Source organism: Bos indicus x Bos taurus, chromosome 24 (genome assembly GCF_003369695.1).
Source record: "Bos indicus x Bos taurus breed Angus x Brahman F1 hybrid chromosome 24, Bos_hybrid_MaternalHap_v2.0, whole genome shotgun sequence".
NCBI lineage: Eukaryota > Metazoa > Chordata > Mammalia > Artiodactyla > Bovidae > Bos > Bos indicus x Bos taurus.
This window is the reverse complement of record NC_040099.1, coordinates 61,770,809-61,786,912: the sequence shown is the minus strand read 5'-3', so window position 1 is coordinate 61,786,912 and position 16,104 is coordinate 61,770,809. Positions and strand designations below refer to the sequence as shown.

At 50.7% G+C, this 16,104-nt stretch overlaps 1 protein-coding gene across 1 annotated transcript in view; it reads left to right on the top strand.

Annotated features, from left to right (window-relative positions):
• The window catches only part of KDSR (3-ketodihydrosphingosine reductase), a 41,350-nt gene that overhangs the window by 10,585 nt on the left and 14,661 nt on the right, over nt 1–16,104 (top strand). Inside the window, exons 4-7 of the mRNA XM_027525502.1 lie at nt 1,053–1,118; nt 1,310–1,405; nt 6,364–6,555; nt 15,966–16,049. Coding sequence (XP_027381303.1) covers nt 1,053–1,118; nt 1,310–1,405; nt 6,364–6,555; nt 15,966–16,049 — 438 coding nt within the window. The remainder of the gene's footprint in view (nt 1–1,052; nt 1,119–1,309; nt 1,406–6,363; nt 6,556–15,965; nt 16,050–16,104) is intronic.

Sequence of the window (16,104 nt, the reverse complement as noted above, 5' to 3'; positions counted from 1 at the left end):
ATGTCCATTGAGTCAGTAATGTTAAGATGCTAAGGTGGTGAAGCAAAGAGAACTTTGCACATCAGTCAGATAAATCTGCCTTGTCTCTTAAAACAGCTGTGGCATAATCCTGGGTACCCCAGAGTTTATTGAATCAGTTCTCTTTTATTGGCTGTTTGCATTTTTCTTCCTTTGCATTCTGTGCTGCAAGCAGATGTCCTCATCCACCTCTCTTTGTGTGTGGGGGGTTTTTTCTCTAGTACCGGGGCCTCCGTCTGTACCCCCTTCTCTGAAGCCCACAGACATTGGAAAGCCGCCAGCTCGGTGGGTCCCCCCAGTTTCGTTGTTTTGTTTTCCTGTCCCTGTGAGCTCTAGTAGAGAAGGGGCATCATCTGAAACACGGATCTGGAGCGTCCGGTGAAGGCCAGTCTCGCTGACGCCGTGTCCGCTCCCTCTCCCTCTCGTTAGCCCCGCTCTTCACCCGGCAGAAGCCTCAGGTCCTGTGGAAAGTCCTTGACTTGCACGTCCAGGAAGGGCAATGTCCTCAGGGTTAGGGCGTGCAGGAGGGGCCCAGGGCGGCCTCCCTTCCCAGAGCTGGTCTGTTTCTCTGCGAAGCATAAGCAGGGCCCTGGCGACATTTTTTCCGTGGTAGTTTGTTAACAGTTTTTTTTCCCCCTGCCAAAAATTGCCCATGTGTGCAGGCTGAGTTGCTTCAGTCATGTCCCGCTCTGTAGCCCCCCCAGGCTCCTCTGTCCATGGGATTCTCCAAGCAAGAACACTGGGAATGGGTTGCCGTGCCCTCCTCCAGGGAATCTTCCAGACCCAGGGATCGAACCCCTGTCTCCTGCATCCCCTGCATTGTGGGTGGAGTCTTTTACTGCTGAACCACTGGAAGACCTGCCCTCCCATCCCTGATTTGCCTCTCCTGATTGCATTGTCATCAGGTTTCAAGCCCTGCAATTGGAACATCCAAATTGCGCTCCTTATCTACTGGAAAAATGTGCCTTTAATTTTTAAAGACAGTTCTTTTAAAGCCCTGCATAGCTTTGATCATTTTTTTCTCTTTCTAACAGGTGGTGCTTTGTATATCAGTTGATGTATCTCAAGACTATAGCCAAGTAGAGAACGTCATAAAACAAGTAAGAGGTTGGGTCAGTTGAAGTTAATCCACTCGCCTTTTGATTGGTCCTTGCCGGTTTGACGTGTGGCTTGGAGTTGGCATATCTTCCCTGTAGGTCTGATAGTTTGATAGATTTTATTTACTGGCTTGATGGGCTACTCACGGCTTCTTTATTTCTCTTCCTCGATGCCCAATTTGATAAACTTCCAGGCGCAGGAGAAGCTGGGCCCGGTGGACATGCTTGTAAACTGTGCAGGAATGTCACTTTCAGGGAAATTTGAAGATCTTGAAGTTAGTACTTTTGAAGTAAGTAAAAATTTGTTTCTTTTCTCACTGTGGTGGCCCATACACTAAAAGGGAGAACTGCTGCTGCTGCTGCTAAATCGCTTCAGTCGTGTCTGACTCTGTGCGACCCATAGATGGCAGCCCACCAGGCTCCCCCGTCCCTGGGATTCTCCAGGCAAGAACACTGGAGTGGGCTGCCATTTCCTTCTCCAGTGCATGAAAGTGAAAAGTGAAACTGAAGTCCCTCAGTTGGGTCCGACTCTTCGGGACCCCATGGGCTGCAGCCCACCAGGCTCGTCCGTCCAGGCCAGACTACTGGATCGGGGTGAACGGGGACCTAGTTCATGGCTAAAACTTTATGAATGAAGTAGGTGAAATGCATTCCAGTTCAACAGAAGCTTCAGCAAACTACAGGAAGGCTGGACAGGGTTTTAGTCCCAGTGATCATCCAGCCTTAGAAGTTTACTCAGGCCGCTGGACCTTGGCTTCCTCAGCTGTAAAATGGGAATGCAGCCCCCAACCTGACACAGATTAGTATTGACTTACTGAGGTCATTTTATCAACAGAGCTCTTTGTAAGCCAAGAGATGCTGGATTTTCTTGTCAAGTATCAGTGTTTTTAACAATGAAAACCAAAAAAAGTTGAAGAGCAGACTCTGGCATTCTCAAGCCAAGAGAAAAAGACAATGCATCATATTTTTGTTTGTTTTTTAAAAATGTCAGCCAAAGAAGTGCACAACAGACTTGAAATCCTTCTTAAGTGTATACATAGCGTGTTTTTCTTCGTTTGATGTTGCGCCAGCTGTCTCTTGCTGGTCTGTAGAGCCTTCACAGTGGTGATGGGCTTTGAATGATCTTCTTGGTGAAGTTCGAGTGTTTTCTTCGTTTGATGTCGTGCCAGCTGTCTCTCTCTTGCTGGTCTCTAGATCCTTCGTGCTGGTGATGGGCTTTGGATGATGTTCTCAGTGAAGTTAGAGCGCACCCGCTTTTGTTGAAGAGGAGATTCCCAGAGTAGCAGTTCAGACGTCCTGCTCTGGCAGGCTGGGGGAAAGCACTGTGAACTCTGCGATTTCACGTCAAGCTGGGCAAGTCCAGCAGAGGCAGAAGCAGTGATGCCTTAGCTGGGACTCTGGTATTGTAAGGCTTCTTTATCAGCTCAGCAGAAAAGATAGCTGTTGGGTCAGGACTTCCTGGTGGTCCAGTGGTTACGACTCTGCCTTCTGAGGCAGGGGCTGTGGGTTCGATCCCTGGTCTGGGATCTTAACATTCTACATGCCACTCAGCACAGCCAAAGGGGAGGGGAATCAAAAGATAGATGTCTTGACCTATATGCCTTTATCTCTAGGTATTGACAGGGAGATTTTGAAGATTATCTCAACAGCTTGGAGGAAGTAGCTGTAGTCTAGGCATGAAGGGATGAGGGGAAAGAGTTCAGAGGTGGCTGGTGTGAGAGGACTGTGAGTGTGTGTGCCTGTGTGTGGAAGATGATATGAAGGGCGGTCGGCGGACTCCTCGGTCGATCATGGACGGTGAAGAGGACTGGTGTGCAAGGATCTGTGTGGTTGCAGCACGTAAATACACAGCCGTGCAGCCGGGCGCCGGGGAGCAGGGTCTGTCCAGGGCAGAGGGGGAGGGTACCCGCATCTGTGTCTAACGGAGGTCTGGAGCTCAGAGTCAAAGATCTGTGGGGGTCATAACTGAGCAAGAGCAGCAGGAGCTAAGCACATAAGACTGGGTGACTGTGCGGGCCTGCCCTGGCAGTCCTGGTTAAGACTCCGTGCTTCTGCTGCGGGGCTCACGGGTTCAAGCCCGCCAGGGGACTAAGATGCTGCCTGCCTTGTGGTGTGGCATTAAAAAAAAAGTTCATGCAGCTGCGGGTGGGTGTCAGTGACGAGGAGAAAACACGAAATGGGTGAGATGAAGGAAGAAATAAAACACACGTATAGAATATGAAGTATGCTGCAATATTTAAAAAATGCGTGAATCTAATCTTTTAAAAAAACTCGTTTATTCTCAGCCTGTCTCCCACCACGCTGTCTCCTTCCCTCTGTCTCTCTCACTTTGTTTGAAAAAGCAGTTACAGTCCATTTCTTTGGCACCCCCCCGCCCCGCCCCACATCACCTCCACACCAGCACCTCTGCACGGACTGCTCGTTGCTCTATCCCAGCAGTGGTGTCGTTCGGGCTTCCCTCTAGTTGAGGCGCGTGGGCTCAGGCGCTTCACAGCATATGGGATCTTAATTCCCTGAGCAGGGATCAAACCCACGTCCCTGCATTGCAAGGCGGGTTCTTAACCATTGGAACACCAGGGAAGCCCCAGTAGGAGTTAGTTTTGACTGGGATTGCACTGACATTATAGATACATGTGAGGGAAACTGACATCTTAACGATATTTGGTCTTCTAACCCATATAATATATATCTCCATTTATTTAAGTTTTTTAGCAAAATTATCTCAGTCTTGTTTTGTAATTTTCAGTGTGTGGAGCTTGCATATTGTTTTCCAGTATTTTATATTTTTTGATGTTAGTGTAAGTGGTTTTTTTATTTCAATTTCTTGAGTTTTCATTGCTCATGTAGAAAAAACTACAATTGATTTTTGTGCATCGATTGTGCAGTGTTGCTGAACTCAACTATTAATTCTAGTGTTCACTGGACTTTCTGCATCCAAGATCGTGTCATCTGCAAGCCTTCCCTCTTGCATTGCTCTCTAGATACGGTTATTCCATGGGCTGGAACTTCCAGTGCAGTGTTGACTAGAAGTGGCCAAAGTGGACATTTTTGTCTTCTTCCTGACTTTAGGGAGAAAGCAGTTAGTCTTGTACTCTAAGTATGATGTTAGCTTTGGTTTTGTTTGTTTATTTTTGGTAGATGCCCTTTACCAAGTTTAGCAGTTTATCCTACTTTGCCGAGAGTTTTTGTATGAAATGGGTGTTTAATTTTCTCAGGTGCTTTTCCTGCCTCTGCTGGGTGACCATAGCGTTCTTTTCATCGTCAAATAGCGTGTTAATATGGTGAATTACACTGACTAATTTCCAGATGTTTCCAGCCTTGTGTTCCTGGGATAAACCTCCTTTGGTCAGGATGTGTTATCCTTTCTGTATTCTTGAGGGGTATTAGCTGTAGCGTTTTGTAATGTTTCTTTTTGGTTTTGTGTTACTTTTTGGCCTCATAGTATCAGTAGAAGAATAGTCCCTCCTTTTCAGTTTTCTGGAAGAATTTTTCCTTAAATGCGTGGTAGAATTCACCAGTGAAGCCTGAGATTTTCTTTGTGGAAGGTTTTAACTTTAATTTCTTTAATAGATGTAGTGTGTGCCTGCTAAGTTGCTTCGGTCACATCTGACTCTTCACGACCCCACGGACTAGAGCCCGCCAGGCTCCTCCGTCCACGGGATTCTCCAGGCAGGAATACTGGAGTGGGTTCCCATGCCCTCCTCCAGGGGGATCTTCCCGGCCCAGGGATCCAACCGTGTCTCCTAGTCGCCTGCGTTGCGGCGGGTGCTTTGCCTCTAGCGCCACCTGGAGGGCTTCCCTGATAGCTCAGCAGGACACGCAGGAGGCAGGGGTTTCACCTGGGAGCCTCTATTATTTTTTCTGCTTTATATTGCACATGGTGATAGACCTAGTTTTTTATAAGACTTTTACTGTAGAAGCATTGTAATACAGCATCATGAGACTTTCAGGTTGAAAGTGTAAAAGTTTTTCAGAGTTCCCGGCACGAGGGCAAAGGAGACCTTGGTACCCGTGCGTGTCCTCCCCGGTCACCAGAGCCCACAGGCCCTGGGTAGTTACTGCGGGGGGGCGGGGAGGGGGCCTGCCTTCTGCTTCCTCTTTCAGTCCTTGGCGCAGGCCTGTGAGATCACACCGTGTGAACCCAGTTTTCGCGGAGGAATTAAGCGGAGTGTCCAGCTTTGCTGTTCATCAGCAAACAGGCGCGACTGGTAGAGCCCGGCCCGCAGTCGGCGCTCTTAACCGCTGTCCTGGCCTCTGTGGTCTCTCCGTCACTTAGAACTAACAGGGCAGGAAATATTTAGAAGCTCTTTGCTCACAGTGTCTCTCAAAAGGATTACCAGCACCGTGCAGTGTCCTTTTCTAAGGAGAAGACTCATTTTGTCCAGGCTTCAGCAAAGACCTAAGTGCTGTCGTGAGAACGTGAGGTTAGAGTGAAACAGGAGATTGAAATAGGCTCCCACGGGCGGACACAGGGAGGGGCGTGAACTGGGAGGTTGAGACTGACGTGTGCGCGCACCGCCCTGTGTAAACGCGGAGTGGGAGGCTGGAGGCCAGGGAGTGAGCTCGGCGCTCGGTGATGACCCAGAGGGGCGGGATGTCCTTTGCACGGAGCTGATTCCCTCTCTTGTACAGTAGAAACAGCGACATTGTGAAGCAACTGTATGGCAGCAAAGAAGAGGGAGAGAGAAAGCAAAGAAACAGGCCCCCGGCAGGGAGCCCTGTTTGTCACGATCACTTCCGGGACCCTTTAGTTCCTGTTTGTTCAGCAGCTCCGCTGAGCGCCCGGTAACCCGGGCTCCGGCTCGGGGCGGGTGCCCGAGGGGCGTGCCGGTGACCCGGGGCAGGTCCTGTGGGGCGCACTGGTGACCCGGGGCAGGTGCCCGAAGGGTGCTCTGGTGACTCGGGGCGGGGTACACGAGGGGCGCGCCGGTGACTTGGGGTGGGGTACCCCAGGGGCGCGCCGGTGACTTGGGGCAGGGTACCCAAGGGGCGCGGGCGCACTGGTGACCCGGGGCGGGTGCCCGAGGGGCGCGCTGGTGACTTGGGGCTGGGACCCAAGGGGCGCGGGCGCACTGGTGACCCGGGGCAGGTGCCCGAGGGGCGTGCTGGTGACTTGGGGTGGGGTACCCAAGGGGCGCGCTGGTGACTTGGGGCAGGGTACCTGAGGGACGCGGGCGCACTGGTGACCCGGGGCGGGTGCCCGTGGCGTGCGCCCTGCTCAGGCTCCAGGCCTCTTTGTTCCCTGCAGAGGCTGATGAGCATCAACTACCTGGGCAGCGTGTACCCCAGCCGGGCGGTGATCGCCACCATGAAGGAACGCCGCATGGGCAGGGTCGTCTTCGTGTCTTCCCAGGCCGGGCAGCTGGGCCTGTTTGGTTACACAGCATACTCTTCATCCAAGTTCGCCCTCAGGGGACTTGCGGAGGCTTTGCAGATGGAGGTAAGAGCGTCTTCACTTTTACATTGATTCCTTTCAGCCCAGGGGGACATGTTCCCCTTTCAGTTCAGTTCAGTCGCTCAGTCGTGTCTGACTCTTTGCAACCCCATGAATCGCAGCACGCCAGGCCTCCCTGTCCATCACCATCTCCTGGAATCCACCCAGACCCATGTCCATTGAGTCGATGATGCCATCCAACCATCTCATCCTCTGTCGTCCCCTTCTCCTGCCCTCAATCTTTCCCAGCATCAGGGTCTTTTCCAACGAGTCAGCTCTTCGCATCAGGTGGCCAAAGTATTGGAGTTTCAGCCTCAACATCAGTCCCTCCAATGAACGCCCAGGACTGCTCTCCTTTAGGATGGACTGGTTGGATCTCCTTGCAGTCTAAGGGACTCTCAAGAGTCTTCAACACCACAGTTCAAAAGCATCAATTCTTCGGCGCTCAGCTTTCTTTATAGTCCAACTCTCACACATCCATACTTTGAAACTAGAACTTCGTAAATCTGTCTTCAGTGTAAGAGAATTGACTCCACCCCTTGAATTTGCAGTTACCCTGTTTTCATTGCATAAAAGATGATAGATGTTGACAGAACCAAGATGGCTGTGAGGTATTTGGCTTGCTTAATTTAATATGCACTTTGCTTCTGAACTGTGGTGTTGGAGAAGACTCTTGAAAGTCTTTTGGACTGCAAGGAGCTCCAGCTCTTCCATCCTAAAGGAAATCAGTCCTGAACATTCATTGGAAGGACTGATGCTGAAGCTGAAACTCCAATACTTTGGCCACCTGATGCGAAGAACTAACTCACTTGAAAAGACCCTGATGCTGGGCAAGATTGAAGGTGGGAAGAGAAGGGGATGACAGAGGATGAGATGATTGGATGGCATCACCGACTCAATGGACCTGAGTTTGACGGGAGTTGGTGATGGACAGGGAAGCCTGGCGTGCTAGAGTCCATGGGGTCACAAAGAGTCAGACGTGACTGAGCAACTGAACCTAACTTAGCAGTACTAACATCTTCACAGTATTGTGGGCAGATGGCAGAGCTCTTGTGCTTCAGACATCTGCAATAAAGTGAGTATCACAATAAAGCGAGTCACATGAATGTTTGGTTTCCCGGTGCACATAAAGGCTATGTTTACGCTGCAGTGTGCTATTAAGTGTGCAATAACATTGGAAGGAACCATATACGTTCTTAATTTAAAAATACTATATTGCTCAAAAATGTTAACCATCTTCTGAGCTTTCAGTGAATCCTTAGTAGTAATATCAAAGATCACTGATCTCAGATCACCATAACAAATATAGTCATGATGAAATGTTTGAAATATTGGGAGAATTACCAAAATGTGTCACAGAGTCATGAAGTGAGCAGCTGCTGTTGGAAAACTGATGCCAGTAGACTTGCTCAATGCAAGGTTGCCACAGACATTCATTTGGTAAAAAATGCAGTATCTATGCATGAGTGCTAAGTCACTTCAGCCATGTGTGACTCTGTGGGACTCCATAGACTAGCTCACCAGGCTCCTCTGTCCATGGGATTCTCCAGGCAAGAACACTGGAGGGGGTTCCCCTGCTCTCCTCCAGGGGATCTTCTTGACTCAGGGATTGAACCCTCGTCTCTAATATCTCCTGCATTGGCAGGTAGGTTACTTACCACTCTCACCACTTGGGAAGCTCAAACCTTCAATTAGTAAAAAATGCAGTATCTATAAAGTGCAATAAAGTAAAATACAGTAAAATAACTATGTCAGACTTCCCTGGTTTTCCAGTGGTTAAGACTCCAAGCTCCCACTGCAGGCAACATGTGTTCAACAACCATTCAGCACGGTTGGGGGAGTTCCACATGCTGCACAGGTGGCCGAAAAGTGAATAAAAACAAGGAAGATGCACCTTGATTAGAAAATAATAATAATAAATAATTTTAAAAATCCCAGTAAGCTGTGACTGTATTAACCTAATACTGTGTGAGTATGCAAAGGGGTAACCAGATACTTTGTTCCTTTTTTTGTCATTGTTCTTTAACATTCTTTAAAGATATTCCTTTAATGAAACGATCCTTCCTTTATGCATGCGTATTCAGGTGTTCAGTTGTGTCCAACTCTTTGCGACCCTGTGGACTATAGCCCGCCAGGCTCTGCTGTCCATGGGGATTTCCCAGGCAAGAATACTGGGGTGGGTTGCCATTTCCTCCTTCAGGGGTCTGCCTGACCCAGGGATTGAACTTGCGTCTCCTGCATCTCCTGCGTTGGCAGGCAGACTCTCTGCCACTGAGCCAGCTGGCCTGACTAATAGAATGAGTGTGTGTGTGTGAGGGAAATTTAGACAAATCGTTTGACTTGATCTCATCATCCTTGTTGGTAAAACTGAGAATAAGACTTGGACTAACAATTGCACTTGGCTCTCCTGATACTTACGTTTTAATATCCTAAAGAAATATTGATGAACGGGCGTGCTTTGTATCTTCATAGTTAGTGAGCGTGTCGTGGAAGGAGGGTGTTTGGGGTCAGCGTCCAGTCGGCGCCTGTCAGGCGTGTGCAGCTCCCCCTCCTCTGTGCTGCTGCCACCGGGGGTGCTTAGAGAGCACTGCATGGCTCTTTCCAAAACCACGTGCTCTAAGGTGAAATTCTTTCTAATTCTGTATGTAGTTGACCTTGAACATCATGGATTTGAACTGCACAGGTCCACTTGTGCATGGCTTTCTTCCAGTAAAGATGCTAGAGCTACCTGATCTGAGGTTGGTTGAATCCTCAGATGCTGCCCCGTGGGTGTGGTGAGCCCCTTGGAAGGCTAAATGTGGATTTTAAAATGGGGTCACGCAGGGAGTCAGTGCCTTTGACCTCCCCGTTGTTCAGGGGTCAACTGTGTACCGAAATGAAACACTACCTCATGATGTGAAAAGCCCAGAAGAAAATTAATTGTGGCCGTTTCTCTTAATGGAGAAGGAAATGGCAGCCCACTCCAGTATGCTTGCCTGGGAAATCCCATGGACAGAGGAGCCTGGCGGGCTGCAGTCCATGGGGTCGCAGAGAGTTGAACACGACCCAGCGACTAAACAGCAGCAGCAGTCCTCTTATAGTAAGAGTGTGGTTTGAGGATCTCATTTCATGATTTAGATTAAGAGTGGGTACTCCCCCCAACCGCCCAAAGCACCAGAGTGAATATTTTAGCCTTTGAGGGCTAGATGGTGCCTGTTGCAACTACTCAGATCTCTTATGGTAGCAGGAAAGCAGCCTTGTGGGTGGTTTAAATAAACAGGTACGGATGTGTGCCAATAAATCTTTATTCATAGAAACAGGTAAAGGGCCAGATTTGGTCCTCAGGCCATAGCTGGCCGACCTCTGATTCAGAAAGCCCCCAGAGAGCCCTGGGTGGTGCCAAGCAGAGTGTCATGCTGCCCTGACGCTGGATGAGCTCGTGTGACACAGACAGGTCCTGGGTCAGTGAGAGTCCCCACCAGCCTCTTTGGGACCAGCACGCTGTGCCCATCTCATCCCACAGGAATCAGCCACAAATTCTGTTTTCATCAACGGCCTGGATACGCTTAGCTGTTAAGAGGTCTCTGTAACATATGCTTAGCCAGTGGGGCACATATGGCTGTGAAACTTCCAACAAGAACACAAGTAATTTCTTTTGTAGCTTTCACTTTGATATATCCCTCTATGAATAACCATCTTCTTTTATAACAGTTTCCTGAAATACATGAGGCAGATGTCCTTGTGTAGCCTTCTAGATAATAAAACTGAGTTTTCCAAAACTCTGTCCAGTTGCTCAAAGCCACATCATGACTTTGTAACAGAAATTGTAGCAAAGCCTGTGCCTTTTGGTCCTGCCTTCTCGCTCCCTGCCTGCTCTGTGATGTGTCTGTAATTTAGGTCAGAGTTGCCTCAGCTCTTCCCTTTGGTCTCAGAAACCCAGCAGGAGAAGACACGTTTTGGGATTGAAAGGCGTGTACGAGGGCTTTCTGTCCCCAAGTCTGTCTCGCAGAAGGACTCCAGGAGTCACTCAGGGCACATGTCTGATCTGTGTGGCCTGGTTCCCTTTTGGGTGGAAGGAAGATGCTAATAAATAAGAGGGAAGAGACAGGAGCTGCCCTTTTGGGCGAGTCCCTGAAGCCTCTCAGTGACATGTGTGATTCACAGGCTGCAAGTGGCCGGTCTGGACTTTCCAGGCGGCTTAACTTTGCTCCATATTTGGACTCTATTAAAATAAAATGTCCTCATGTAAGCAAAAACTAAAATCAACATGTACCGTGGAAAATAGAGTTGAGGGGAAGTAAGTTCAGTCATCAAAATCTAGTGTGTTCATAGCAGAACTTCGCCAACACGGTTGTTTCCTTGCCAGCTTACACTGCCGTGTTCTTGTTGGCCTGTTTGGCCAAGGTGGTTTTGTGCTTTTTGTGAATGAAACGTTCTGTACTTCAGACTCTAAGTGCCTGTGATTATTGTTTCTGGTTTAATAAACTTTTTAAGTCTTTCTCCACCACACTCTTGCTCCCTAAACTAGAGTTGGATCTAGAAATGGTTTATGTGCAATGACTAAATTTGGAAGAATGCTTTGTTGGCATTTTTTTGCTTTCTTTTTTAAACTCAGTCTTTTAGGTATAAAGACATCACTTAAAGATTTTAGAAGTTGTTCTTTTAGGAAAGCAGACTTTTGAGGTGGGAGTAGCCAAAGATACGGCAGCAAAGACCACATAAAAGAAAGCTAGGTGCCCTGCTTTCCACGTCCCTGCTCCCGATCACCCCCACCCCCTCCCTCATCTTTTCCTGCTCAAAAAGAAGCTGAAGCTTAAGTTCTGAGCTTCACTGTCAGCAGCTCTAGTGCTTTTTCCAGCTCCCGGGTCTCCGTCTTCGCTTTTCTTTTTAATGGTTGTTTGTTACTTTGTTTGGCTGTGTCGGTTCTTAGTTGTGGCACGAGGGCTCTCTGGTTGCAGCCCACAGGCTCAGTGGCTGCAGCTCAGGCTTCGTGGAGGGCTCTCTGGTTGCAGCCCACAGGCTCAGTGGCTGCAGCTCAGGCTTCGTGGAGGGCTCTCTGGTTGCAGCCCACAGGCTCAGTGGCTGCAGCTCGGGCTCATTGCCCCGCGACTTGAGGGATCGAAGTTGCCCAAGCAGGGATGGGACTGAGGCCTTGCACTGGAGGCAGGGTCTGCACCCCGGACCCCAGAAGGCTCCTCCCTGCTCTCTGCCCTTGTCTTTGCTTTGATGGGATGAGAAACAGCGTGCCTTTAGGTGAAATTGTTTGGGTAATGAATTGGGTCCTGAGTAAGCGGGCATCTCTGAGACTGAGGCCAGGTGGAAGGGAGGAAATGATGGTAGGGTGGGACCAGGCAGACCTGGGGTGGAGAGAGGAGTTGGTCAGCAGGACCAGGGAGACACAGACAGTGGCTAACGGTCTGCAACAGAGAGTCAGTGCGGTCCTGGCTTAAATTTTTCGCAGAAGAGGTCCTGAGGGGTCAGCACTGTCTTAGCAAGAACCAGTGAGGCCACAGCACCCTCGTTTCCTTTTCTGCCGGGGTCAGGGGGTTGATGCGTCCCTACACGTGCACCTTCAAGCCGTGAACTTCAGAGACGCAAACGTGCCTTTGGTGCGTCTGGTCCGCACGTCGTGAGCGAGGCTGTCCCTGGCCCTCTGTCCCCTCCTGCTGACGATCCTTCAGCTCTGCCGTCTCCTGCCCCTTCTCCCCCATCCAGTCAGAGACACTCCTTGCGGTTCACGCGGTGCCAGCCCCTGTAAGCCAGCTGTTGTACTGCACTTCAGTACTTTTCAAGGTACTGTACTGTTAGATTTAAAGTGTTTTATTTTTTTATGTATAATTTTTGAAAACTATTATATACCTATTACAGTACAGCACCGCATAGCCGATTGTGTTGGTTGGGTACCTGGGCTAACATCGTGGGACTTAGGAACAAATTGCATTTAAGCGAACTCGCTTAGAGCGCAGCTCATCCGTATGTAGGGGACTTACTGTAGTTAATTAAATCAAGGTGCAGTGTTAATTTTGGGGGGCTTCCCTGGTGGATCCAACCAGTCCATTCTGAAGGAGATCAGCCCTGGGATTTCTTTGGAAGGAATGATGCTAAAGCTGAAACTCCAGTACTTTGGCCACCTCATGCGAAGAGTTGACTCATTGGAAAAGACTCTGATGCTGGGAGGGATTGGGGGCAGGAGGAGAAGGGGACGACAGAGGATGAGATGGCTGGATGGCATCACTGACTCGATGGACGTTGAGTCTGAGTGAATTCCGGGAGTTGGTGATGGACAGGGAGGCCTGGTGTGCTGTGATTCATGGGGTGGCAAAGAGTTGGACACGACTGAGCGACTGATCTGATCTGATCCCTGGTGGCTCAGATGGTAAAGAATCTGCCTGCAGTGCAGGACATCACCTCCAGCACAGGAGACCTGGGTTTGATCCTGGGTCGGGAAGATCCCTTGGAGGAGGAGATGGCTACCGTCTCCAGTGTTCTTGCCTGGAGAATCCCATGGACAGCAGAGCCTGGTGGGCTACAGTCCAGGGGTTCGCAAAGAGTTGGACACGACTGAGTGACTAAACCACAACCAGAGTTAGTTTATTTAGATTTTAACAGATTATTTAACCAGGAGTTTCCAGTGCCTGTAAGCTCCATGAGGGCATAGAAATAATGCAGCAAGTATCTGTTGGGTTGTTGCTGTTGTTCAGTCGCTCAGTTGTGTCCAGCTCTTGCGACCCCACTGTCTCGATGCGCCAGGGTCTCTTGTCCTCCATGGTCTCCTGGAGTTTGCTCACCGACTCACGTCCATTGAGTCAGTGATGCTATCTAACTGTCTCACTTTCATTTGTTGGATAAATAAATACAATGGGGACTTCCCTGGTGGTCCAGTGGCTAAGACTCAGAGCTCCCAGTGTAGGGGAAAGTGTGTTTGTCTCTCAGTCGGGTCCGACTCTTTGCAACCCCACGGACCCTAGCCCGCCAGGCTCCTCTGCCCATGGGATTTTCCAGGCAAGAACACTAGAGTGAGTCGCCATTCCCTTCTCCAGGGGATCTTCCCAACCAGGTGATCAAACCCAGGTCTCCTGCATTGCTGCTGCTGCTAAGTCGCTTCAGTCGTGTCCAACTCCGTGTGACCCCATAGACGGCAGCCCACCAGGCTCCCCCCATCCCTGGGATTCTCCAGGCAAGAACACTGGAGTGGGTTGCCATTTCCTTCTCCAATGAATGAAAGTGAAAAGTGAACGTGAAGTCACTCAGTCGTGTCTGACTCTTAACGACCCCACAGACTGCAGCCTACCAGACTCCTCCATCCATGGATTTTCCAGGCAAGAGTACTGGAGTGGGGTGCCATTGCCTTCTCCGCTCCTGCATTGCAGGCGGATTCTTTACTGTCTGAGTCCCCATGGAAGCCCTGAGATTTGGCACAGCCAAATAAATAAACAGACATTAGAATAAATAAATACAGTGGTTAAGTTCGTAGCCACTGGAGGTATCCAGCCATAGGCTGAGAGGATTATCTGGCTCCAGGATTATACCGAGGATACCAGTACTCAGAAAGGGGTTGGACTGGTTTCTCCCAACCCCACCCCTGGGAAAAAGCTGTTCTGAAAAGCAGTAAGCTCTTCTGGCAGCTCAACCATAACCTTGAGTTGGAGAAACGCCGCTCTGACATCCTGCCATGGAGCTTACAGCCCCACCGTCCTGGCCCGTCGTGGGGGACAGGAGCACTGTCTCTGCAGCGGCCATGTCCGAGCCGCCAGCTTCAGGCTTCGGGTGGGCTGTCTGATTCCCGCTTACTGACTTTTGTGTTTTAATGGCAGTGGTGTTTTCTCCTGTCTGTGCCCAGCGAAGGGCAAGGCCGTGGGAGGCACTTTCTAAAGTCGCTATCATGAAAACAAGTGGAAGAGAAATTGCTTGCTCATCAGCCTCCCTGCCTGGCCCGAGTCCAGAGCCGTTATGAGCTGGGCCTTGGGGCTGCCCGCCCCGTGACGCCGCGCCAGTGTGTCTCACGCCTGGGGGTCGGGGCCCAGCCGGTGGGGACCGCGTCCCTTGCTACTGCCCCTCCCAGGCTGAGGGCTTCAGCTCCCCTGCCCCTGCAGCTCCTTCCTCGGCCTCCAGGACTGTGCATCTCGAAGGGAAGCAGGGGGAGAAAAGGCTGGATGTCAGACAGGACCCCAGAGTGCTCCGAGGTGTCACATGACTCACCTGTGGGCCTCCCTCAGGTCCAGTGCCTGTCTGGGTCCCCTTGGTGTTCCCGTGGGGCTCAGCAGTGAGCCAGGAGCAAGCAGAGTCGTGGCCAAGGTTCCGAAGGTTTGAATCACCCCCCTTAGCATCACTGAGCCGCAGGGGTGTGCAGCAGGGGTCCATGGGGCGCTGTGTCCCAGCCGGGCGGCAGGACGACCTTAGGGGCATCGGTGTGTTCTGAGTGGAGAGATTCCAGGGGGGAGACGAGTTAGAGAGGGAACCAAGCCTGGGATCCTGTTCAAGGTCGGGCAGGGGTGCCGGAAGAGGAGCTGGGAAGGAGTTTCCGCGTTTAGATGCGGGTGAGGTGGTCCTGGTCTGACCTGGGGGAAGCCCCGAGGAGCACCATGTTTGCTGAAGAGGAGAGCCCTGAGCCCTCCCTGGTGCTGGGGACTCCTGGGCCAGCAGACTCTCGGGGTGGGGTCACTGTCCACCCGGGTCTGGGGCAGAGGGGAGGGGTTTGAATGGTCTCAGCCTGTATCGTAGGTGAGATGAGCAGAGCAGCAGTTTGAGAAGCACCGTGAAGGAGAGCAGCTTTGCAGCCAGATGGCCGAGGGACAGACTTGCCCGTGGCCGTGGCTGCCGTGCTGAGTGCTCGGGGTGGGGGTCGGGGTTTGGGGACCAGCAGGCTTCCTTTTAGCACCGTTTGCTGTCCTCACGGCAGCTTCCAGGCCCTGGTCAGTGGGAGCGAAAGAGCCTTAGAAGGAGGCTAGCGAACCTCTGTAGCTCAGGGCCAGCTGATTTCTGGAATAGAGGCTCGGGTGAGCTCTTTAATTTTATTTCTAAATGATCTTCAGGGCCAAGCGTTTCCTGATTCAGCCAGTGGTAGGGGCTTCTCTGGTGTCTCAGCAGGGAAAGAACCCGCCTACAATGCAGGAGACACCAGAGATACAGGTTCTATCCCTGGGTCAGAAAGATCCCCTGGAGAAGGAAATGGCAACCCCCTCCCGTACTCTTGCCTGGAGAATCCCATGGACAGAGGAGCCTGGCAGGACTGCAGTCCACGGGGTCGCAAGGGGTCAGCATGACTGCACACATACACACCGCTCCTCTACAGAACCAGCCTGTTGGTCTCACTACCTTTTGAGAAAATCAGGGCCGCGTGCGGAATGTCTGCCTGGCAGCCAGTGTGGGTTGATAAGGGAGGGTGCGAAAGTGTGTCTTGTTTTACTAAAGTTCCTGATGTTGTCTCTGAAACGCAGGTGAAGCCTTACAATGTGTATGTCACAGTTGCCTACCCACCAGACACAGACACCCCTGGGTTTGCAAAAGAAAACCAAACCAAGGTGAGTATGCCTCTCTGTGCCCCGTTTCTAGTCTTGAACGTTGGAAACCCCTTTT